General features: G+C 38.2%; 1 protein-coding gene across 1 annotated transcript; it reads right to left on the bottom strand.

Annotated features, from left to right (window-relative positions):
* Positions 1–447: 447 nt before the first annotated feature.
* INTS7 (integrator complex subunit 7) lies at positions 448–24997 on the bottom strand. The gene is made up of 20 exons (XM_030448465.1): positions 24887–24997; positions 24512–24641; positions 23533–23679; positions 21395–21532; positions 20860–20906; positions 20152–20351; positions 18360–18482; positions 15760–15877; positions 14689–14823; positions 14023–14120; positions 13102–13341; positions 12223–12360; positions 11303–11509; positions 7472–7666; positions 6627–6730; positions 5487–5555; positions 4265–4397; positions 2917–3015; positions 1954–2139; positions 448–1153 (listed from the first exon to the last, which is right to left on the bottom strand). Exons 1-20 carry the CDS (start codon positions 24975–24977, stop codon positions 866–868), a joined length of 2886 nt encoding a protein of 961 aa, XP_030304325.1. The 5' UTR covers positions 24978–24997; the 3' UTR covers positions 448–865.
* Positions 24998–25024: the final 27 nt, after the last annotated feature.

The following is a 25024-nucleotide window of genomic DNA, read 5'->3' on the forward strand; positions in this document are numbered from 1 at the left end:
TACATTGGTTAAAGAGTACAAAAGACTACAAAGCTCTGGTATTTAAAATTCATTTTTAAAAAACCAAAGCAGGTAAAATACATGACAACTTGCAAGTTAATTTCCCTCCTAAAAGAGCAAGCAAAAAAACCCACACAAAACAAAAGCCTTCTGAAACTGGCACATGACTGCTTAAAAACACAGTATTTTTTTTCTATATCATTTGAGAAACAGTTATTGTTCCCACATGTAAAATTCTGTCTCTTGTAAGACTCCCTGATTATCAACCTCCCAAGCAGTCTCCTGCCTCTACAATGACTGGCTATAAGAAGTGAGCCACAACTTTTCTTTCATATGCATGCATTAAATAATGCTGAAAAACAGTAGCAATATAGAAACACCAGAAAAATTCTGGAAGTTGCTACTACAAATGTCTGGTGGAAAAAAACCAAACAAACCCTCTGGATATTCTTGCAAATTCCTTCCCATTAGAAGATGGACTTTTTATTACAATCAGTTCTGTATTCACCAGCCAAAGTCTTTAATGATGCTCTGTGAGCCTAACATGAGAAACTATGTGCTTCCAATAAAGAAAGTACAAGAAGTACAAGTCAAAGAACTTGTAGTGTCCCCACTATCAATGTTTGTGGGGCCTGCTGCAACAGGTTTTTAAACAGAAGTCAAATACAGAAAACAGAATCTCCTATATTAAAAGCACAAATCCAAATCTGAACAGTTGCCTCTGCTGAATCAATTCAAATTTACCCCAGGTAATTTAAAAAGCAACAAGCTGGTATCTGATACTTTCTAGGAGGTTAAAATTGTCCCCAAAAAGTTACAATAAAGACTGCAATACCATTGACCAGAATAGTGTTGCTTCCGGGAATTAAAACCTTGAGTATGCTGTTCTTTGCTGTTGCTGCTGAGATGGTGGCTGTCCTTGCTGTTGCTGAAGACGAACCTGCTGAGAGTATGGATCCTCAAGAGATTTAACAAAAATAGTTGTTTTAGGCCCAGTTTTCCAGACAATACCATTTGAATCTATTACAGAGGACTCTACTGTGATGTTATGGGTGCCAAGTATCACAAAGTTTAACAGAAACTGAGTGCTGAAGTAGTCATTGTGTGGTTCCACCCTCTGCTCCATTTCATTGGTCATGTTGTCAATAGGGATCTGTGAACACATGGAAGGTTAAAATGCCATTTATGTAAACCTGGTAAAATAAATTCTCTTCTTCTAGTGCATTCAAAAGCATTGCCTTCAACTTTCCTAAACCAATGCATGTGCATGTTTAAGACATGCTTGACATGTGTTTTCATTTAATAATGAGATACTTTCGTATCTATTCACAGAAGCAAAGTAGCTAACAAATCTTTTTCTCCCCGAGGTTCTGATTTTTCAGAGTAATGTAAATCAGACAAACATTACACACTTCCTAGTCCTGTTGTTTTAGAAGCACATTTTTTTCTTTTCCCTCATGAAAAACCCAAGGAAAAAAAACAAATCAAACAAAAAAAACTTCAACAAACCCAAACCTCACAAAACCAGGCCTTTCACTAAAAGTCACATGTCAGCAGAAACCAAACTTCAGACATGCAATCTTCAATAGAACTACAGAACTGTTGACTCTAATTCAATATGCCTGCTCAGGTGATATTTGATTTGGACAGTCCTCCCAATTTCCATAAACAAAAAATAAACATCCTTAAAATGAGGATAAATTTCCAGAAATTATGTGGTAGAGAATAATCTCCTCCTGCCTTTTTCCTGTGGAATTTCTTGATATATACCTAAGCTGAAGTTTCCTGATATCAAGCATATTCCTAATGATTTATTCTGATCACCACAAAGCCTCTTTTGTTTGAGGGAGAAGCTGCTGCTAGACAGGTATCAGCATACAGCAGACTTAAAATTCCCATGCACTGTGCCTCTGCATATGCTTAAAACTCCTCCTGGCTCTGTTCTATCTGTACCTTATATTCTTGTCCAGATTTGCTCTGCAGAACTGACGAGACATTCAGACACACGGATTGGATTTTACGGAAAAGGCCTGGTTTTGATCCATGCTGAACCACTCCTTCCACTTTTAGGGCCAATTGCTGATTGTTCTGCACTGCAATAGGTTCTGCTGGGTTCCTTGGAGATGGGGATAGGGCAAGCTGAAACATGAGAAAACAAGGGAAAATATAAATCTATGCCTCCAGAAAAGCAAATACAAACAGATGAAACAGAACACCTTCTTATAGAGGAATTTCTAATGAGGGCTTTGGCAGGGAGACCTGCAAATGGAAACACAAAACTTATATCTGAGACTCATCACTATAATAATTAATAAGCATTATCTACAATCCTAGATGTGGGCTTTGTACCAGTTGCCTTAACTGAACTTCTTCAAAAGAAGGGGAAAAATGCAAAGAGTAAATATTAAAAATCCTAAGGCTTTCACTTTTCCCAGAAAAAGGAATGCTTGAGTATGGAGAAAAAACAAAAACAAAACAAAAACCCAACGAATAAAAATCAAACCCCAGAACCACAAAAAAAGCGCCTGTCAGTCACATACAGCCATCCTTAGAGAAATATTACAACTTTATTCCAAGATAACAAATGAAAAAATGTCTCTTTTCAAAGGAAAAAGAAAATCAATACAAGTTTATAAAAGTTGCCTTCTCAGGATTAGAACACCATTTAGCTTTGTAGACTCGGAATCAACAAAAATTCCAGCTAAATCTTATCCTTACGGTTTTGCAATCAACTAACTGAATCCTGCCTGGTAAGTGACAGCCTGGTATATTCTTTAAGTTATTCCTAACAGATAAACCCAGATGCTATTTACAGTATGTCCACTAAAAAGCTGAAGTTTTGTCTTCAGTGCATCTTTTCCCATGAAATAAAGGATTATAAATAGAATTTTTAGGCCACATTTGAGCAGTACCTACCTTAATACTTGTAGACTGAAGCTTTTGGAAAAAGTACCTTTGAAATGAAAGGGGTACCTTCAACAACGCAATGACAGCATTGCACAGACAAGCTGTATGCTGCAAGAAACAGATCCAAAACAATTCAGAAAAAAAATTAATCATTCATAGTACAGGAAAAAGAGATGCACTTGAGGTACTGAAACTCCAGTAATTTCCACTAGAAGCCCAGAAATATATTGATATAGTCACTGATATTAACAACTACTGAGGACAGTTAATACATTCAGCTTCTTTGTTTATGCTTGCTATGAAGAAGACCTTCTGCTCTGGAAACAAGAAAAATCCAAGTAATTTCAGTTGTAGTGTTACAATCATCAGAGCAAGATCTGCTTGAAATACTTAGTCATGCACAAACTCTCGGATAAACAACAGTTCCCCTCCAAGCAAACAAGACTGACAGCTACAAGTTTTGTGTTGTGCAATAAGTTGGTTTTAAGCCTTTTGTCTGCTCTTCTTTTCCCCACTGGATTATACCATCCTTCTGGCTCAGGTGAGCCAAGGCAGCACTGCCTATGTCACCAGGGTGCATTGGTATGGAGCCAGTGACAAGTTTACAAGGTTTACTTTTGCTATATTTTACACAACTCATTCTGATTCCAAATAGGATAGAAGAAAGGACTATTGAATTTAGAGACAAGGCAAACAGATGCCCACGGTGATAAAGGAGCTATCTTGTTCCCATCAACATGCACTTCAGCTTTATGATGTTCACCAAGAGCAAAAGACAAACCATACCAGCCCTGTATCTACATGGGATAATGTACCAGGAGTACATTATCAGCTCACTGGCTGCCTTCAGCACACTTTACACTGTGTTCTCTGATGACCTGTGTCGATAAGAGAAACACGATGCCCACAGAGCAGGGGATTAGCTGCCACCAGCTCAGTGACCAAAGCTGGGCTGGTGCTGGCACTGTGCATAGCAGGGGAAGAATTCCATCGTGACAACAGCAGGAACAAAGACAATGTGCTTCAGTATTGGAACTCAAGTGTAACGAGATCTGACAGACTTGGCACGACTTTCAGGTATCTTATCAACATCTGCTACACCCCGAGTAACAGAATTTTTTTAAACATTATCTTTCATCAGACCAGTAAGGTTATGGATGTCTTGCCAAAAACCTTTTTTTGTTTTGTTTTGTTTTTTTTTAAAGAATTTTCAAGTATTGAGTCTCCATAGAAATCATACGTGTGAGTAAGAGGTTATGTTAATTAACCAAGTGTGCTCTTCAGCTTCTTGACAAGCACAGATACGTGGAATAACTGAGTTTTGGGAACCTTTGTCTACATTTAAACTGTTACTTGCCAAGTAAGACACAGGCGCATACTTCCTGTTGAGGGATTCCACTTCTTCCAGTACATGATTAAACACAGACATCATTCTTCTTTCATATTCACTCTCAACATGTGCTGTTCCATTTGAGCTATATTCCTGGAAACTAAGAAATACAACTTTTTATTGTGTCTAACATACCTTCCCCATTATAATCTAGGAGGCTCAGTCCCAAACAGGCTAAATGCAACTATCCCATGTTACAACTTGAAATTAAGAAATAATGCCTTTCAAGCTGTTTAGTCTGTTTCTTTGGTTTTTTCCCCACTATAAGACTACTTGCTCTTTCCAGCTAAACACTTTCTTAGCCACAACTTATTCACTATTTTGTCCCCACCCTCCCTCACTTCAAGCTGTTACAGGTCTAGCAGACTCACTGCGTTTAATGCACCTGCAGTGTTTAATTCCCCATTAACTTAAGTCTGCAGGGTTTGTAATATTTTTAAATGTCTCACAACTCAAGACTAAATCTGCAACTCCATAATCTCATGCTTTGAATGCAATTATACTCCTAGACACCTAATCTTTTGAAGTTCAAAAGTTCACACTTTTCACAAGTATGATTAATACATTTTCTAGCGCAATTCATAATAAATAGGAGAATCACTTAAAACGCTCACTTTTATTTCTAGTTAAAAAAAAAAAATCATGCCTTTAAAAACATGTTTATCCCTATTATCTTCCATTCAGTCTCAGCCTGGGAGCTTAAAAGGGTTATTTAATAGGTACTTCAAGGTGATTTCCTAGTGGGCATAAGTTCACTGGTAATAAAGAGCCAGAGATGACTGATTTACATTAAAAGTTTAAATTAATTTATTGCATATATTTTCAGGACTCTGAAGCAAACTATCATGCAAACAGTAGCTATGGGAGCTAACACAGAATGATACAAGTTAAAATTGGCAACTTAAAATTAAAAAATTAGAAATTTTTCTTTTATTTTAATGTAAGTCTGTATTTAAGACAAGTCCTGTATAGTGTTCAAGAGTAAAATCAGTATAAAACACAGAACCTGAAACACAATCCCTAGCCTGCCAAATACAGCACAGTAGCAACAGGTACTCAAGCCTGCCCAGGGCAGAATTAGGAGGGTCTACTGAGAAACTTTCTGAACATTCTTTGAATTCCTAGGCTTAAAACCCCAAGAATTTCTTAATAAATAGCAAAGAAGCAGAAAGTTAACTATCACACCTACCTTACAGATTCTGGATCCAAAATCAGAGCTTCTATTGCATGTGAAATCAACAGGCAGCTCTGCTGTTGTCTGATATTAATACTAAGGAGTTAAGACTTACAAAGATGAAACTTAAAACAAGAAACGCAGAATATTTACTGGCACTTTCCCTGATTTCTCTAGCTTGTGTGAAGCAATCCTACTGTCATTACTCCTTTAGTAAACAGAGAAGCAAGAACTACAAAAATCCCCCTTTTATGCAAACGCAATTTTTGTGTCATAACTTGTTCATAAAGTAATCCAAACAATAGTACAGCAATGTTTACTTCTCAGGTTTTAAACAACTGTTACTTAATTTTCATGTTACTAACTGCTTTGAAATTTCTTTGTGCCAGTCTTCACAGAAAAGAGGATTGTTACTGTCACAGTTTAACACTGGGCTGGCAATTCTGAATGACAGGTGCTCTCTATTAATCCCCATCCCTGATAAAACAATAATTAAATATAAACAAGTATACACAAAACCAGTACCATGTTACTCCCCTTTTTCCCCTAATATTGCCCACATCACCACCAAGGCTACAGGGCAGATCCTGGACAAGTCCCAGGCTGGGCTGCTGGAGCCAGTGGCAGCAGGGAGCTGAAAGCAGGAACACACAGATTTGGTATGGCAGGGATTGGGACCACAGGCAGACAGACAGACAGACAGAATCCTCCCAGAATGCTGGCCATTGACAAAGGAGCAGAAGAAGGCCGGGGCTTGACCCCTGTGATCCCGAGTATGACATGTTTGGGATGGAATACTCTGGTCAATTTTGGTCATTTGTCTTGCCTGCTGCTCCCTAAAGGAGGGTTACAGGTGTGACACCTTAACTCCCTTTCTCTTTCTGAAGCATAAGAGGTTCCTCAGAACCCAGCAGTGGCCTTGGTTCAGCACACAAGTCTCTAGCTGTAACTATAAACATCGAGTGTTATCAGTCCTAGAAGCAGCCACTGAGAAACTCACTGTTATTTTCAGCAAGTGCAGCTACTCAGGAACTTAGCTGAAAGTAAATTTACAAGACAGAGAAAGTTAGTTCTATCCTGGCCCAAACAAGAACAGTTACACTGCATGCTGTTCACAGGACAGGAAAGTGGAAAAGTAAGATTTAAAAAGGATACAGTTCTACATTCCTTAGAGTTGCTGAGTCTGCATCAAAAGATGACTGATACAGATCTCCATATCGAGTAGCCAGATTTCGGAATTCCTCCATAGAGTGCTTCATCTAGAGGAAAAAACCAAACAATCAAAACACATACAATCAAGGCAAAACAAATAAAAAACATACCCAGGCACACAGAAAACCACTACACTGTAGCATACAACACTGAAGGATTAAGATGACATACTCTAACAAGATAATAAAGATCTTGCTTTTTCACAAAGATGAAAATGACAAAAATGCCAGACTTTTAATAATGAATTAAACATTTTTCCTGCAACACAGCACCAGCATACTTTCCTTGAGTTAAAACCAAAGCAAAACAAAACCACTAGCCACCTCACCATCGCATACTGTTAAATCAAACTGCTCTGTCTTTAAATTCTTTCTTGCACATTTCACACATTTTGGAAGTAGACTGTTTTGGTGCTCTATATGCTATCAAGTGAGTTGCCAACACTCACCAGAAGGAGCTGCAGTATGATCCTAAGTACAGTGTAATCACAGCATCTGAGGTATTTCAAAACAAGGTGTGAAAGGTCTGAGTGTACCAAGTGGCCTACTGCACACACATCCTTGGAAGCCAAGCATGTGAATGTATGAGAAAACATACATGCTCAACTTCAATATACAGCCTGTTACAGGCAGATATTTTTGTAGCTACAGGTGAAGACCAAGAGCCACTATTTAGCAGAACTCTTCACTATAACTTTTCATTTCTTCCATCAGATATGTTTACTGAGAACTAAAATATATACCAGAGCCATAAAGAGAACTTCACAAGAGTAGAACAAGAACACGTGCCTGGTTAGAGATGCGCCCACACCTCTGGAGATCATTTCCTGAGGTCATAGCAATCGTTGTGGCAATAGCGGGTGGTGGACTTGTTTTTAGACTGTTGCAGGTACAAATAAGTTGAGAAAAAGCTTGCAGAAGGTCAATCCTGAGTTTCACAAATCCACACTGAAAACTCAGAGGATTAAGCGGCGTACTAGCAGCCTGAAACACAATAAAGAGGAATGTTGGCAATCTAGGTCAAAAGCAAACATGACAAAATAACTTTGCAATGTCACTGAACTGTCTCATCAGACAACCAAACTCTTCAGCTCAAAAGCTGTTGTTTGTTTTTTTAAAATTACATTTAACAGACTTACTCAATTTGAACCACACTGAATATAAACTACAGAGAAGTTAGGTAATTACAAAACTGTATTTCAAGTGTCTAACCCTTGTAACAAAAGTGACTGCTGCTACAATGTTATTAGGACAGTTATTTCTTTGTTTTCCAGTGCCCAGCCATTAGGCTTCTGATGACACTAATTCAGACAGTCCTTAAAATGAGAGAGCCCACTGAAACGGGAGTAAAACAAACGCCAAGGACTGGAAAAGTGATTCTCTATGTCAGCCAGAAAAGAAATTGTCTAAAGTTACCTTCAGTAAGGGGTGATAACCTATGATGTGAAATGGACAGGAACATCTAAAGGCATTGAACAATACATTTTCCACCACCCATTGCCTTTAAAGTAGTTTTTAACAGTCCATCGTACCTTTCAATTTTACCTGAGGCTGGTGCATGATAGGGGATATGGTATATCCACTCAATACCATGTTCTTTGGCCCAGTTATTTATGAGACTATTTTTGAAATGAGTTCCATTATCTGACTCAATTCTTTCTGGTGTACCATGTCTCCACAAGACTTGTTTCTCTAGGCTCAGAATAGTGTTCCGGGCTGTGGCATGAGGCACAGGATATGTTTCCAGCCATCCTGTACTTGCCTCCACCATTGTCACAGTTCTGTGACAATGAAGAGCAGTAAAAACTAGAACTCCAGGAAGGCAGACATGCTTTTATTATTTCAAGAGTATGATTTTTCGCTCCCTAAGAGTTTTTCTGACTTGTAGAAGCATCTATGACAACTTAGGACACACAGGGAGGGATAAACTGTCAGGAAGATTTGATCCTAGTTAAGCCAGAAAGTTATTAGTTATTTTTCTCAGACTCTCAGACTTTTGAAAAGTAAACTTTTTGCCATCTGCAAAACAAAGCACCTGGGACCTCTTCTTACTAAGGAATAGAAATATGTTAAACTCATGCATGTCTTCCCCTGTGCTTCTAATTCATCGACAGAAAAGGTCACTTCTGGAAGCAAGAAGTTACAACACCTTCCCAAACCTTACTGGAAATAATTTCTTTGCCAGCAGGAAAGCAGCAGACTGGTCTCTCACAAAACAATGTCATCTGAGAGCTGGCCCATGACTGACTACAGCACGGAAACGTCAGCCAACTGCAACCATTTTATAGAAGCAAAGTAGTAGGTAAGAGAAGCTGAATGGTTCAAGTGATGAAAGAGTTGAAATCTAGCTCAATAGAAATGGCTGCAGTTGGCTGATGTTTCCTTGCTTTTATAAAGAGTAAAGTACCTGTACTTACATCAGGAAATCCAAATATTTTAGTAGTGCAAACTGGACTTGGTTCTTGTAAATGGGAACACAAGCCTCTCTCATTAATATTGCAATTTATCTCATCTGCCACCCATGTAGCCATGGGCCACAGATTACAGTTCTTTTTTGAAAGTGACAGAAAGAATTCTTTGGTTCAGCCAAATTCTTCAACCACCACCTCTTGTTATCAGCAAATTTGGGGTTAGTGCTACTTAACCAGTAGCTGTAGTAGTGCTTTGTTCAAGTTCTGTACATCCTCTAGATTACCAGCAGAGAAAAAAAAGCACAATGCTTCCAATGAGGTCCATGTTCTGTGCCAAAAAGAGCAGCTCCTATTTAAAACCTTTGCTAAGGTAACCGATACAAGCAAGTACACAGCAAGACAGATGAGAATTGCAGCCAACACGCTCTATGACAAGCCCCTGCTCCCTTTGCCACCCCCATCCATGAAGTAATGGGACTTTTTTCCTCATATGGACTTGCTCACACAAAGGAATATTTTGCATACAGCAATGCCAGACAGTTGCATGTATATCAAAAAGGAATTGAGAAATTTTCTGACAAGATCAGACACTGAGAATATTTCACCATTGCTAACTGAGCTGACTAAACATTTGTAACAGATTTACTGACAAAGTATCTTCCAGCTATGTATCTGGAGATCCACACAGGGCTCAGCATATGAGATAATGGTCTATGGAACCAAATGCACTGATTTATGTTCTTCATTGAAATAGGAGAAATAGTAAAAGAGAGAAGAGACAGAAAAAAATCTTCATCAGTAAGACTATCACATACACTTTACTGCACTTTGCTCCCCTTTCAAATGCTGTGTTCTGCAGATGCAAGCAGTAAAGGGTTCCTTTTACAGCTGATACACTCAAAACCAGCTAGGACTTAGTTAAGAGCAGTGCATGAAATCAGCATTTAGCAAAAAAAAAAAAAAAAAAAACCAATCCAATTTCCTTTTCTCAAGCCCTCTAAAACCTGTACTTACTACTCTGGACCACAACAACTCTCAATAAAGGTACTGCACTGAGAAAAGCACTACGTACAACACACACAAAGAAGAGATGAGGGCAATAATCCTTCAGCAGGAAAAAACAACCTCTTGAAAAGGGTTAATTAAATAACTACAGAATGACCTATTTATGCAAGTTATTTTCCTGCTTGTATTAAATATTACCATCTAACTAGATGAGGTCCCCCCTCCACACTGTCCTCTAGACATTAGAGAAATCTTGCAATGTTGAATTGAAAGCCTTATTCACTTGTCTAACAAGTTGAAGACAAATACTTCAGGAATTATGAAGCATTCTCTCAGAGCAAAAAAGATGCAAAATATACATCCTTCCTGCTTATTCAAGGACAGATTATTAATAAACAGTATTATATGAACTTTATAAACACTAATGGTCATCACAGGCAGTTCTAGTACCTGAGAAAAAAAAAAGTAGCTTCATTCAAAAGACATACAGGAAACTGCATGTAAAGATTTCTCCATGGAAACTAAAATATTAACAAAAGTACTGTGTGAAGCTGGATCATCTTGTGTTAAGAAGCAACTTGACAGTAAGAATCGGGGGTCCATAGCTTATTGCTATTTTCATCACTTCAGAGAAGCCAAAAGTATTTGCATAAGGACAGGAACCATTTGAATTCTTTTAATTTTATGAGAGTGAATTGTTCTACTCCCTTACTACACTGGTGCTGCTTGTTGTTAAGGTTCCATAGAATCCCACTGTCAAATATGAGGCAACATTAACTCAGCAGCAGGAGGAGGAGGACAATTAAATCCTTCTCCATACCCTGAGAAGATAGCAGCCAATTTATAAAAATTCCCAAGCCTGAGTATAGCATTTATTCAGCCAAGTGGAAAAGCCAGAGTGGAAAATTTTCAGTACAGTCACTTTAAAAAGGTCTGTCTCATTATCATTATTTGATCAAGGAACAAAGTGAGGGAGGGAAGAACAAAGAAAGAAATCCAGCTCATCACACTTAGCTGAGATACAGGAACTTCTCTCTGAAGATGCAGTGTGTTACCACTGGCTCTTCCCCACAGTCCTCTCAAAATGAGAGTCTGGCAGACATCAGTACCTTTACATTTTTTTCAGATGTTTAACAGCAGAAACCAAGCAGACCTGCTGCAGTACACAGAAACCTCATGACTACAGCAGAAGATCAGTGCTAACCGTCAGTGATGCGATTCCTTTGTGATAGGATTTTAAAGCTTCAGCAATGCAAGAAAGTGCTGAGCTGTAGTTGTCTTCCTGCAAACCTGTCAGACATTGTTCTGCATGGGAGAACTCCTTCAAGCTGTTTAGCCAGAAGTAGAAGTGTTCTGAAGCCACTTGGGTCAGCAGGCTCTGATAGAGTTCTCTAGCCATGTCATGGTTACCCTGTAATGGAAAGAATGTTTCTAAGGGGGGATAAAGAAAGGCTGTGGGATTCTGTGAAACAAATACAAATAAGAGAACAGTAACATCTCCAGAACTGGTCTTACTTTAATAATAGAAATACTGAAAGCTGCTTCCAATAATTTGATCATGACAACCCTAATATTAAATAAAAGCACAAATGCTTATTTTATGGCAGTATCAGCCTGTATAAAGCATAGTACTTATTTACACAAGGCAATTCAACAGGATGAGAAACATACTGAAATTTACTTTTACCCTAGCATCCCATACTAGAATTTCTGCATAATTTAACCCTATCTGTGACTTTATTGAAGGGAAAATGGCAACAGTATCTTTTTCTTTCATCACACTGAAGAAAAGGAAGCACACATAAGGATGGCCTGTATCTCCTTCTAAAGAACTGCTAGACAATGGAGATGAGGCATATTCTCAAGAAAGCATTGTTGAGAGTCATCACTTACTTTCCTCTCATTATTTCAAAAAGACAAGTATAAATCATCCTGGTGCCCCATGGCTGCCCTAAATGGCCTATATCTAAATCAGCATTCCAGAAAATTGAGAGGGAATGCCCCCTGCTCATTCCTTCCTCCCAAATGTTACCATTTTCCTTACTTTATTTTTCAAGTTCAAGGAAATCGTTAGCACTCTTCCAACCACAAGCAAACCACTTTCCTCCAGAGATTTTCACTTACCATTCTGGAAGCCTGCCTGGCTATCCTATAGGCTGTCCATCCATTGGAGGCATTCTCAAGCTGCTGTTTGATAACTGTTTTGATTTCTGAAGATAAAGCTTTCTGACTGGAAACAAATATCACTGTGGCAAGAGAAACCTAAAGAAGAGTGGAAAGGTGAGGAGGGAGGTCATATTTCAGGAACAAGCTAAAAAAAAAAAGCAAAAAAAAAAAGCCAAATCTGTTTCTTGAACTACCAGAAATTATCTACTTGATTTGGACTCAAAACCACATAGAAGTTTACATATATATATTTTAACTAAGAAAGTTTTCTCAGTCATACATCTCGTAAGTATTTACGGCAACCCAAGAATTCCTTGAAGATTAGAAAGTCAGTTTCATTTAAAGAATCTTTACTGCAGCTTTTAACTGAGATATTTTGAATGCTCCAAATGAATTAACAGGAAGTTCATAATTTTTCTTAAAATTCCAATTCATTTCCAAATTGATGCAAAAAACATTTTTATCTCTTATTGTATATTAAAATTTATGTGCATCACAGTACCATGCATAAATTGATCTAACTGCCATTTTGTTTTTCTAGAACCTTTATTTTACACAGACCCCAATAATACCAAAAGCTAGGTTTATCTAAGCAGTGCCATCTGCTGGAAAATCTGCATTAATACACTGCATAGCTCAGCACCATCTACGAGATACTTTGACACTGAACACTGACACACATTGTCAAAAATTAAAGCAAAACTGAAAACAGCGGCTCGGTATTGGCACATCAACAAGAACATAAATTACTTAGTTTGCCTTTTGAAAGAAAATCCAACCACAGCAGTTTATGTGGCATTCACCTATCAAGGGCTATTCACCAGAAGGATATCTTACCAAGAGCTCTTGTTTTTTATCGGTGGCGGATCGCCCAATTAATTTATAGAGGTCCATTAGGTCTCCTAGCATCCCATCTGCTAGGACAGGCAGCTGCATGGCAATAGCAGCTAAGCAGTGGCACATGAGTATCCTGGCAGCATCCTGGGCACTCTGCAACTGAGTCAGCAGGGACTCAACTACTGACTGGCTCAGGTGTGGACGGCACTTAACCAGCTTCACCATACAGGTTAAGGTGATCTGCAGTTCACATAAACAACAGGTACAATAAATACAAAGCCTACTCATAAATAAAAAAGTCAGACATACTTCTCTGCAAGCATGATTACAGAATACAGAAGATCCGGTATTTTCAGAACCACATACTCTATAAAAAAAAATCAGATTTTTTTTAAGAGTCCAGGCCTCTGCCCTGGGCTCAAAGTACATATAAATTCAAGAAAGTGTTTTGGTTTTTTTTTTTCATAACACCAATCTTTACATTTAAATAACTAGATATATTACTTGTAGCATTTCATGAAGTGGAAAAATAAAAACAAAAGTTTATTAAGTGTTGTAATCATGTACATAGCATCCTCATGTCAAAAAGCAGGTTCTTGCCAAGATTCTCTTCATCTTCCTGAGACACCTCAGTTAATGTTCATAGTTTATTACAGCTGTTTCTCTCAGAGGAATGCCTTTTTTTAGCTTCCTACAACAATCACTTTAGTCTAGAGCCAGGAGTTGCATTACAGTTTTGCTCAGGTTCTCTACCATTCTGACTCTGATTATGGGCAAAACATAGAAAAAAAAAATTGAAATCTTAAATTTCTTTCCAGTATGTTGTGCTTTCACCAGAAAGGATCTGGTTCTTGTTACACAAGTTATTAGTACAACTTCTAGCTGTGTTAGGGGAAGACAGGAAGACAATAGTAATGTCACCTTTAAGGTTGCCTGAGCTCCCACACTGTCATCTTGACTACAAAGAACAAGAAGAGCTTCTAGGCCAAAAACTGCATCTTGCTCCAAAGGTAGAAGATCTAAGTAAAAAAAAAAAAAAAAAAAAAGTGAAGTTAGTTTAGTTAGTTCCCTACATTTTCTGACCATAACTGGTGCAATGCTTGGACTGATGTTGCAGTCATGACAGGGAAGTAGCTACCTTCTACTTCTACCTTATTTTGATTAGAAACAATTTTGCCATTCTGAGTCTTGTAACTCTCCAGCAGTCACAACAACTGTGACATTTATGGAGCACGCATAGATCTCTCTGGAATAAGACTTCTAAATGCCCTCTTTATTCTTTTGCAACAGACTTCATGCAAGGAGTTCTCAAAGGATGATTCACTAGCCTTACAGTAAGAGAAGCATTTAGCACAAGTTCTACTGTATCCAATAATTCTCTCTCTATATTAGATGAAGATGGAATCTTCCCAAACCATTCATAAAATCATACAGAGTATTTTCTAGTACATTATAATCCCCACTCTCCCTAACCAGCATGAAGGATTAGGCAGATTTACAGGTTCACAGACCAGGCCAGTTAATACGTGGTAACTGCATAAGCCTGACTGTAAACAGACACATTTCGTTGTCCTTGCTTTCATTTACCTTTTTCCTGACAAGAGGCTGATATATTTGTCAGAATTCTGGCACCATGAGCTGCAATGCCACGGTTATTATGGTAACAGCACTCCTGTGCTAGTTTCACTAAATCAAATGATCTCGCAGTGGTAGCTGCTGTTCCTAAATAAAGACAAGACAAACAGAACATAAAACAGCACAGTCTCTAATTACACCACAGGTCTTTTCAAGTATATTTGTGCAAAAAAGTCTACATTGACTTTTTTTTTTTTCATATGTTTAATGGATAGGATCAAAGAGTATCTTCCTCTCTCAGAGGCTCTTCCCCCCCATCCCTCTGAACATTATACACATTAGACACGCATGAGGAGGAATATTTGGGTTTAATGGCTGATGTTTCAGGGACACAGAGAAATACTGTCTTAAAAAGGTACTATATCTGATTAAAGAAAGCTGGTGAGCATATTAATTATTAAGGCATGCCAGAATGACTGAAGAGGATGTACTATTTTTCTCCACTTTTGCAGCCCATGTAGTTGGGGTCATAATACTCATTAGGGCAGTCTGGCTTTCAAGAAGTGAAAAAAAGAAATGAGTGTGATCATCATTTTAAGAACAAGATACCTTGAATAACTTTAAAATGTCTATTCTGTTTCTCCAGAATATAGTACTGAAGTACCTTTTGGGTGGCATACCTTCACTGTACCAAGGTAACAGAGCAGCCTGGTACCACACCAGTAAGTCTCCATGTTGCTCAAAAACTATGCAAATCCATGGTGGTTTCAATGCACCTTAAGCAGAGTGCAGGTCAGCCATCTGATGGGCACTACATTTCTTCATTTTATGATGAAAAGCTGAAGATCCAAAAGTAAAAAGCCTTCCATACAGCATACTACCCCCAGAATCTTAGACCACGACTATTCATGGGTATACAATATCCTGTTTTAAGTTGACAGATGATACAGTCTGACTCTCAGCTAGTGGTTTGAAGTTGAAAAGCAGCTTAAGAATATACTACAAAGTGTTTAGTTGAAATTGCTTATCAACACCCAACCAGTTAGCAATGCCAAAGATAAAAATCTAATCTAGCTTCCTTACCTGGAGCACTGCTGAAATACTGTTTAATGGCTATGGTCCCTGATAATGTAGAAAGAACAGACAGCATGCCCAGCTTCAAGCTGTCATAAGGAGTGTGAAGAGCAGATTCACAGAGTGCCTAGAGATGAACAGGAATAAAAACACAGAGGGAGGGAAGTCCCATGAGTTATCTCTATCAGTTAGTTGCACTTGTCTGGGAAGTTCTGACTAGTAAGATTTTTCCACAGAAAATACTACACTGCAATCAAAAGCTGGAAGTCATGTCCTGAAGCATATTTTAGTAGACCACTGACACAGCTTGCAGAAAGGTGACAGAAGGTCTCATGCTAGGAAATGCCAATTACCAGTTATTTATGAATTAAAAATCACTGGCAAAAAAATAGTATAAGGATTGATCAAATAATGTGGAAGATTTTAAGATAGTTTCCAGGCTCAGAGCTGTACTGATTATTTTGCCTTATAGCTAACTGCAGGGTTTTATGTAAGTGTACATCTCTGAAGAGCAAAGTTTCAAGTGCCGTTGCTTTTAACAGTCATGTTATCAAACAGAATACCATTTAAGTTTCTTGATAAGCACCTTAAAGTATATTTTATTAACTCATTTACAGTAGAGCTTCTGTCACACTTTTGTGCCTTTTGCTAAATCTTCTCAGGCTTTATCACCTCTAGATTGGAAGAAATCAGACAACAATGTGAATTTTAGGGGTTATTATGTCTACACAGTCCACAGTTTAAGTCATTGACTGGTTTTGGAGACTTTTTTAGTCAACATGAGAAAAAGCAATATGAGAGACAAATGGAAGCATATTCTGTCTCAAAGTGCCAAAGCTGAATTATTACATCCAGTAACTGAATAAAGAAAAACAGTAACACAGAATTGATCCATGGATTAAACAAAAGAAACTCAAATAGTGTTCTCATCAGGCACACATATGCTTTTATACAGCACAATTAAATTTTAAATCAACTTGTAATGCATACCAATGTAGCATTTTGCTAATTCACAAAATTACATGGCCTCAACATGAAGATACAATGATTAGGTTTGAAAATGAGTCTTGATGTCTCCCAAGACACTCATATTCTTTTCTCACAGGACACATTTGAAACAATAGCTATAAAGAATTCCAGGAGCACAGAGTAATTAGTGGGATGAACTGCAAACTACTTATTATCTTCAGAGTAAGTGGGAAAGGTGCTCTAAGCAACAACAGCAACAGCTTCTAAAGCTGATATCTGGAAGTCAGTGAAGTCTTCACAATTCAGAAACCTACCTTCCTATCCAGCCTATGCAGAGAGACTCAAAATACTGAGGAAGTTAAGACTAATTAAACTCTTGTTGGTAAAAAGGTACAGGAAGCAAGTTTTGCCATGAGAAACGGAGAGTCTGTTCCAGCCCAACTCAAAGTGTTGACTAAACATTTTAGAAGACAGAAAACCTCCCATTACTATTGCATGGCATTCAGCAAGCAGTACCAAGCTGCAGTTTTGTTCTAACCCAGTCACTGGTTAAGTTCTGACCTAAGTGGAACTCTTCCTTTTCCATTTCAACCATCAGACACCTATTTTAAGACACTAAATAACGATGAAAGACACACTATCATCAGATCTCACTAACACTGAGATAAGTATCAACCAGATATTATGGTTCAGACTAGCATTTTGACTGCAAAGAATCCATAAACCATTAAAGAAACTCCTTAAAACACCAAAAAGGAAATACATTTTTGGTATTAATCCATTATGAAGGACAAAGCAGTTCACTAACATAAAAGCCTGTCCGCACGCCCCAAATAATGTTATCTAAGAACCATATATGAAGCAAACCACTATTTTTCACATTACTATTAACAAAAATCCAGTTCTGCCACCCAGCTGCCTTATGCTTCAACAGCATATAGCAACAGTAGCTTCCAAAAGTAGCAACAAAGAAAAGGCCCAGAAGAGCACAGCCATAAAGTTCTTAAAATACTTACTCTCCCATTAGAATCCTAAACTAATCTGGATATTTTCTATAGTAATTTCTACCCAAAAAAGGAAAAGACTAGGAGAAAAAATATTTTTATATAACTATGACAGGAAGAAATCAAGAATATTACCTACATTATTCCTGCTTCCCCAAAAACACACATGCACTATAAATACTGTCAAGGGTCCTATTCATACAACAGGAGTCTCAAGAATACTAGTGAAAATGAGCCATTAATCCTAAAAAAAAATGAAGTCAAAATTACATTTGTCCTTTTAGTTTAACTTGCTGGATGACATGCTTTGACAAATCCCAGAATGACTGTGTTACATTACTGTGAGCATTAATACATGCTGAGTATCCTAAGATTAATGTAAGCATTCAGCTCATCTATCTTAAATGAGTTTCTAGAAGTTATTTCCTTACTGTAAAAATGTCTACTGCATGACATGTGCCTTTCCTCAGTTATTCAACTGTTCATTAATACTTGGTTACTTGGCAGACTAACCTAACTTAAGGATATGGAGATACATGTTCCTCCTTTTTTTAACCTCCCAAATTGCTCCTCTGGAAGAATTCTACAGCTAATTGCAAAGTTTCATAATAAACTTCAGCTTAAAAACAAACCAACCTGAATATTTTCTCTGCTCCACGTGTGTGGTGTCTTGTTGGCCAACAACTTTAAATCTTGGATTGCAAGCCTCTTCACAGCCTTCCTGGGGTCATTCTTCAAGTACTGCAGCAAAAGCTGGATCTGCAATAAAGTAAATCCCCTTTAAAGAGAGATATGCAACTAAAAGGAAGCCTTTCAAAAGTACTTGTGCAGAATTTTTGAGTATACTCAGCCAAAACTAACTTGCTATATCTGTTTGATCACTTGCCACATGGAAAATGATGGATGAGGCTTTGAGCAACCTTGTCTAGACGAGCGACACTTCCACCCATGACAGGGAGGCTGGAGCAGATGTTCTCTAAAGGTCCCTTCCAGCCTAACCCATTCTATGAAAAACTCCTGTGTAGGCTGTGATGCCCTGGCAAGCTAAAACAGTCCGACAGACAGTTTCTACTATCCTGTTCTCTTTGTTCATGCACCCTTCTATACAACCTGTATACCTAAGAAGCCTTAAGACCTGCTTCAGCACCCACCAAAATATTATAAAACATCCCTGAGAAACTCAGTAAATGCTTTATTCTGTTGCAATTATGCTAACAAGTATTCTGGGCATTTGATGCTAATTTGGGTGTCTGCAGATAACTGATAGCAACCCAGACATACTCTGCATGTCTCAGTAGATGCTAAAAAATCCCCTAAAAACCAACCAACAGCAACCTCTCTATTCACTCTTTCAGGAGTTCTCATATTAAGTGACACCTCACTTCCTGTCCTTTGTTGTAATCATTTCCTTCATTGCCAGCACATGAAAGAACATGAACATGCTGGCCATGGGTTTGCCCTCCATCCCCAACCTGGCTACCTCGCTTTTAAGCAGCATTGGCTGTTGTGTTGCAGAAATACAGACTAAAGTATCATGCTTACAACTATAGAAGGAAAAAAAAAAAAAGGAAAAAAATGAGAGAGGGAGAAAAGGAGAGAGAGGGAGAGAGAGAAAAGGAGAGAGCGATAAAAGAGCATAAACATCCTAATGTTGTTTCAGGGGGCTCTGAAATACAGTAATCAGCCACACCAAGAAGTTTCAGACAAATCAATAGTATTAGTCTAACAGAAACAGACACCAGCCTTCTAATAGCTGTACAGGGCTGAAATAAAGCAAATAGATTTTCACAACTACTTTACAAGGATTAGTCAGATGAATCTCGAATGTCACTGTATTCAGACCTGCTACATAAAACACATTCACATTATCAGAACATAAGAGCACTCTACTTTTCCATCACTGCTGTCCCACAACTTGGTTTAGACTCCTAAATCTTAGCAACAAATTCAAATGCCTCAGAGTTCTTCAATAAATACATTTTAAAATGCATTCTATGCAACTTAATATTCATTTGCTTTCATGCAAGGAAGGCAAAGGCACAGCTACAACCCTAGAGAATACACAGCAAGAAGAAGTGAAGCCTGGAAAATACAGGCAAGATGAAATGTTTTCAGAAAAAGGTCTTTGCTTTCCGAAGCTATCAATTGATCCTACTCAATTTCAGTCCCAGCCAATTAAAAAAAAAAAGACAGGTCATGGTCTGTAAAGAAGGGACCCTGCATCTGATGGAGTTATCTGGAAATGGAGGACAAAAAATAGGAGAGCAGCGGCAGCTTTCAGGGTATTCTCTCTCTCTAGCAACATAAAAGCAACCATCCTAGTGTATCTATGAACATTTATTTTTGTTTTGTAATATCAGCTTGAATCAGAGGTATTTAAAAATGTACTTTGTACTTTAAGCTGAAGGAATAGAAGAGGAACAATTACCTGTTTAGGAATGTCAACCAAAGAAGAAGCAGCAAGCAAAGTAAAGGTGTGAAGAGTAACAATAACCATCTTGGTAGAGGGATAGGATGTTACCAGCTGCTGAAGCAGCTGCCTGGAGCTGGAGGCCAGGCTAGCATCATGATGCATGTGCTGTAAAATAGGGATCAACTTCAATTTCAAGTCCACTGGTGTGGCCAGCCCTGCAACAAGGAAGAGAAACACAGGCAGTGTTAGTCCTTTGTACTGGCTTTTGGTAGCCTTCAGGCACACCATATGTCTGCATTCCTACCACTGTTGAATGCAGACAGCACAGACACCTTCATGAGCTTCAAATAACTCATCTATTAGCTAGCAGCATAACCACAGTGATACCAAGCACTTTCACAGCTCCTTGAGAAGGTAGCCCCTTTTCTTCATTGCAGGTAGCACACACAGTAACTCACCTGGGGCAACCTGGGATAGTCTACATAAGTTTATTCATCACACTATAGATGACCTTTCATTCTTTACCACACTGGTGTTCTAAGAACTTAGATGTTTCAGAAGACACAAGAGCCAAAAATTAGATTATTGGTTAGCTAATGTAATTTAAAATCTGGAATCATCTGAGGTTAAGGCAACAGCATTCTGATACACACATAGGGACAATAAAGAATTATCAGAGAAATTAGAGCTTTCCCTTTTTATCATTCAATATAACATATGTACCTTGAATCATCTCGCTGATTTTGTTACATATTCCAGCAGCAAAATCCCTGTAGAGAAAACAGAAAGGACTAGGTAAAATGAAATTAATTCTTTTAATTAGAATTAATTCTTTCAATAAAGAATTAAAAGTGAAAAATCAACTGAACTACCGAACACTGTGTTTTGACAACAAAAACTTCCACAAGACTGCTTGCCAAGACCCAAGTCTATTTAGAATGATTGCACATAGGTGTGATGACATAAAATGGAAGCTCTCAAAAAGGCAAAGTGACAAGTACTGCTATGTTTCTCTGCCTAATACACAGCCTGTAAAATAATCCTAGATTAAGGCTGCAAATTCAATTTGCATTCTCACATTTGTAAACTTTCTACTAGTATTTCAGAATAAAAAGGAAGAAAAAATTCTGTTGAATCTGTATCAGGTTACAATACTGCCATAATTCAAGGTTTTGCTTTAAATGACAGAAGAAAGTTTTGAGAATGCCAGTCTCAATGGAGTTTGCATTCTCTGTAATCTGAAAAAATTACATCTTACTTTGACTGTGCAGAAAAGTTGGCAGCAGCAAATATAGCAGCTTCAACTTCCACATTATCATGGGAATCCAAACTCTGACGAATACTGTGATGTGCATTCTTCCTTTCTGGAATAATAGATGCCATGCTGCCCAACATCCTACAGAAATAAATCACAGGAAAATTAGGGAAAAAATTACCATGAAAAAAACCTAAGATGAAACCAAACATAAACGTAAAAGGACTGTTAAAAGACTAATTTTATACATATACACACACATGTATGTGCTCTTTCATGTCTATCACAGAAATAAACAAAAACACTGCTACATTTTGTCACCTGGCTTATATATTAATGGTTTAACAAAAAATATTTTTGTATCTTTCAGCTTGAAACTGGCACAGTGAGAAAGCTACCATGATTTCTTACAAAATAAAGAATGCACTATGGCCCTAGGAACATTGACTAGTCTTAAGATGCTTGAATGATCAAGTTTAGATACTTATACAACAGATTTAATGCTAAATTGTACTGATGGATGTCTTCAGACACACATAAAAGCACATATGCATGACAGGATTTACAATGAGAAATATGGTGGTCTAGGGGTTTTAAAAAAAAAACATTTAGAGAACAGTTTCCAGGCTCTTCAAAATTAAGACTGCAGAAGTAAGCAATAAATGTCTGAACAGTCATAATGTTAAACACATGCTAGGAAAGAAAAGTTTCTAGAAACTCCGTAACCATAAGCAAGCAAGCAAACATCTAACTGTCATCTTGGGCTTCCAACATCATTTGCTGATCTGAGATAAAGTTTATTGACTAAAAACTGCTAAAAAGGGAGTAAATCAAAAGTATTTATACTTTTGTCATTAATATTTCAAAGACAGATTTCAGGCTTTTTAGCATAAGCCAATGAAAAGCAGAATGAATGAAGGATTGGCACTGGATGGGTAATTTTAGCAAGAGTTCTATGCAAATATTTACACTGAGCTATAGGGCAATAAAACTTCTGCCCAGAAAGTTTTGGTTTAGCAGATCTTTCTTTCAACATATTTTTTTCTTGCTTACACTACTTAGGGAGGACAAAAACAACTTAGCTGAAGATTTTTCACAGTGCTGAAGTACCAGCCATTTAAACTTTTCACTTGATGCATCCTGTGAATCGATTTGTAATTTAAATGTTTTTGCATACTAAGCAGGTTCCTGGGACTTCTAGGAAATCACTCTCAAAACTAATCAACAAGTGTAAACTTATAATACTGAAGTGGAACTCCCAAGAAAATACAATAGATGTACTATGGTCACACATTTCTGAGACACCAAAACACCAAAGCATAATCTTAAACTAGAAAAAAAAAAATCAAATGAAGAAAGAAAAGGATGCATGAGCACTTCACACCTCTGCTAATACCTCTCATCTTTCAACAGTGAAATCAGGAAACGTTCTAGGGGGGCAGAAAAGAATACAAAAGGAAAAAAAGAGCACTCTCTTCACATTTTGAATTCAATTGCACAGAAGTTAGAAGATGCAATTGGTTGAAATAGCCATGTTGGGTAGTGTTAGAGATACAGACACTAAAAGAGCAGAACAGAGATATTAAAGACAGCTTAATTTTTTACCCTCCATTTGATTCCTAAGAAGGCCAAATCAATACATAACATAAGGGTATTCCCTTGGAAGTTAGCAGACACAAACAAGCTGTGTAATTCTAGCACAACAAATGAAGAAAAAGGTGCAAACGCAACAAGGTTCACATAAGTTAGTTTTACTTAGAAGCTAGAAAAAGTTATTTTGACTCATAGAGAAGCATTTTCCTTTTGGTCTGGGTCTAAATATATCTTATGCAATATATCAGTACATTACATATAGCTACATACATCTAAGTTACGCATACAAGGGTTTTCTTTTTTCTTCTTGAGAACACAAGACTTCAGTATTGCAACTCCACACCAACTCCTACCATCGTAAAGGGTTAATAACTTTGCTCTTCTAGCCACAGATCCTTAAGACAATGTCTTTACTTTTATCTCTGTGATCAGCACGGAGGGTACTTTACACACTTCTGTGGTAGTTGAAGATTTTGATATTCCAGACTAGCACACAAAAAGTTAGCCAGAGATTTCAAGCAAGTTGTGTACATTTATGCAATACATACCGAAGTGTAATGGCTCGAGCAACTGGATCATTGCTATGAATTACTGAGAAAACTCTTTTCACAAACTCATCCACATTTAGGATCTTCTCTAAGTGTTTCTCACTCTGCTGAGTAACTTTCAGCACACACAGCCTCAGGAAGTTGTTTCTGTTAGAAGACACACACATACTTGTGTATCAGGATGTTTTACAATAAAAATTAAAACACTTTTAAGCATAATTATTAAAAAAACCCCCACACTTCTGAGGAGTTAATTAAAACAAGAAAAGATCTAAGCTTTAGAAAGGGTATTTTTAAGCAGACAGACATACTTAAAAAGAATCTATTAGCACTCTTTAGTTTTAAGTAAAAGTAGTCTCAAATTTAGGCCCAAGTCGAAGGAAATGAACCTGCTGATATCAGTGAGGATGAGTGCAAGCAGATGTTTGCACATGGTTCTGCACATTTAGGGATCTAATTCTACTATAAAAGCACATCCGGGGCTAAGACAGAAAAGTCTAATTGCCACTGATAAGTGTGGAGGGAATTTCATTTCCTTCCTAGAGCCCCCAGTGAAGATTCCACAACTTTGCAAGCTCTAATTCTATCACGTGCATTATTTAGACATCAGACACGGGAAAAAGTGCGTTTTGGGCTTTCCTATTATTCCTTAGAGACAACATTTGCATGTTTAATAATTCATATACTTACTATTAACTTGAATACGTACACGCAGCAGAATTTATGCCAGTGAATGCAAACCAGTCAGCTAACAAGTGAATCCTCAAATCATAACAGAGAGAAAGGAACTGTGTCACTGATCACTGACAGGGAAACCTCTCCTGTATGAAGTGCAACTTGGCCTCAATTGAGCGGGTACCACCGTGGTATTTCCAGCAAACAATAAAAACCCACGACTGCCCAGGCTCCAACGCAGTAACACGCCGCACCACTCCGGATCAGAGATTTGAATCGACAGCAACTGACTGACGCCACTTACCCCACTCTGAAAACATCGGCCAGCTTCAGGAAAGCTGAATTAATGAGAATAGGGAAAGGATATTTCTGGAAGAGCCTGGGAAAACGAACGACGGCTTCGCATTGCTCCCCGAGTTTGCCAGACCTGAGGCCTAAACCAGAGAACAATAACTATTGGGGAAAACGATACTCCTTCAGAATCAGGTCACCCCCCCCTCCCCCGCCAAGGGTAGAGCGGAACAACACAAAGCTCCCAGACGATGGGAACCGAGGGACAGGACGGGACCGCCCTCACAGCGCGGCGGCGGACACGGAGCGGGCGCCACTCAGGGGACAAGGAGCCCCAGCACCGCTCCCTCCCCAGGCCAGCCGCAACCCCGAGCCCGCCTACCCTCACCTTTGTCCAGCTCCATCAGGGCAGAGTTAGCATCCAGCTCCTGCTCGCCATAGCCCGCATCGGCCAGGAAAGACTTCATGCTGCCAGCCATACCGACCACCCCCACCCCACTGCCCCGCATGCGCGGCCACCCTGGCG

This window comes from Calypte anna, chromosome 3 (genome assembly GCF_003957555.1).
Source record: "Calypte anna isolate BGI_N300 chromosome 3, bCalAnn1_v1.p, whole genome shotgun sequence".
Taxonomy (NCBI): domain Eukaryota; kingdom Metazoa; phylum Chordata; class Aves; order Apodiformes; family Trochilidae; genus Calypte; species Calypte anna.

Excerpts from the sequence above, each read along its gene's own strand:
- INTS7 (XM_030448465.1), bottom strand. The coding sequence starts at position 24,977 with ATGGCTGGCAGCATGAAGTCTTTCCTGGCCGATGCGGGCTATGGCGAG. Across the intron at positions 18,483-20,151 it reads TGGTTGACATTCCTAAACAG|ATCCAGCTTTTGCTGCAGTA; the intron begins GTAATTGTTCCT and ends ACTTTATTGCAG. Across the intron at positions 11,510-12,222 it reads CCAGGCAGGCTTCCAGAATG|GGTAACCATGACATGGCTAG; the intron begins GTAAGTGAAAAT and ends TTTCCATTACAG.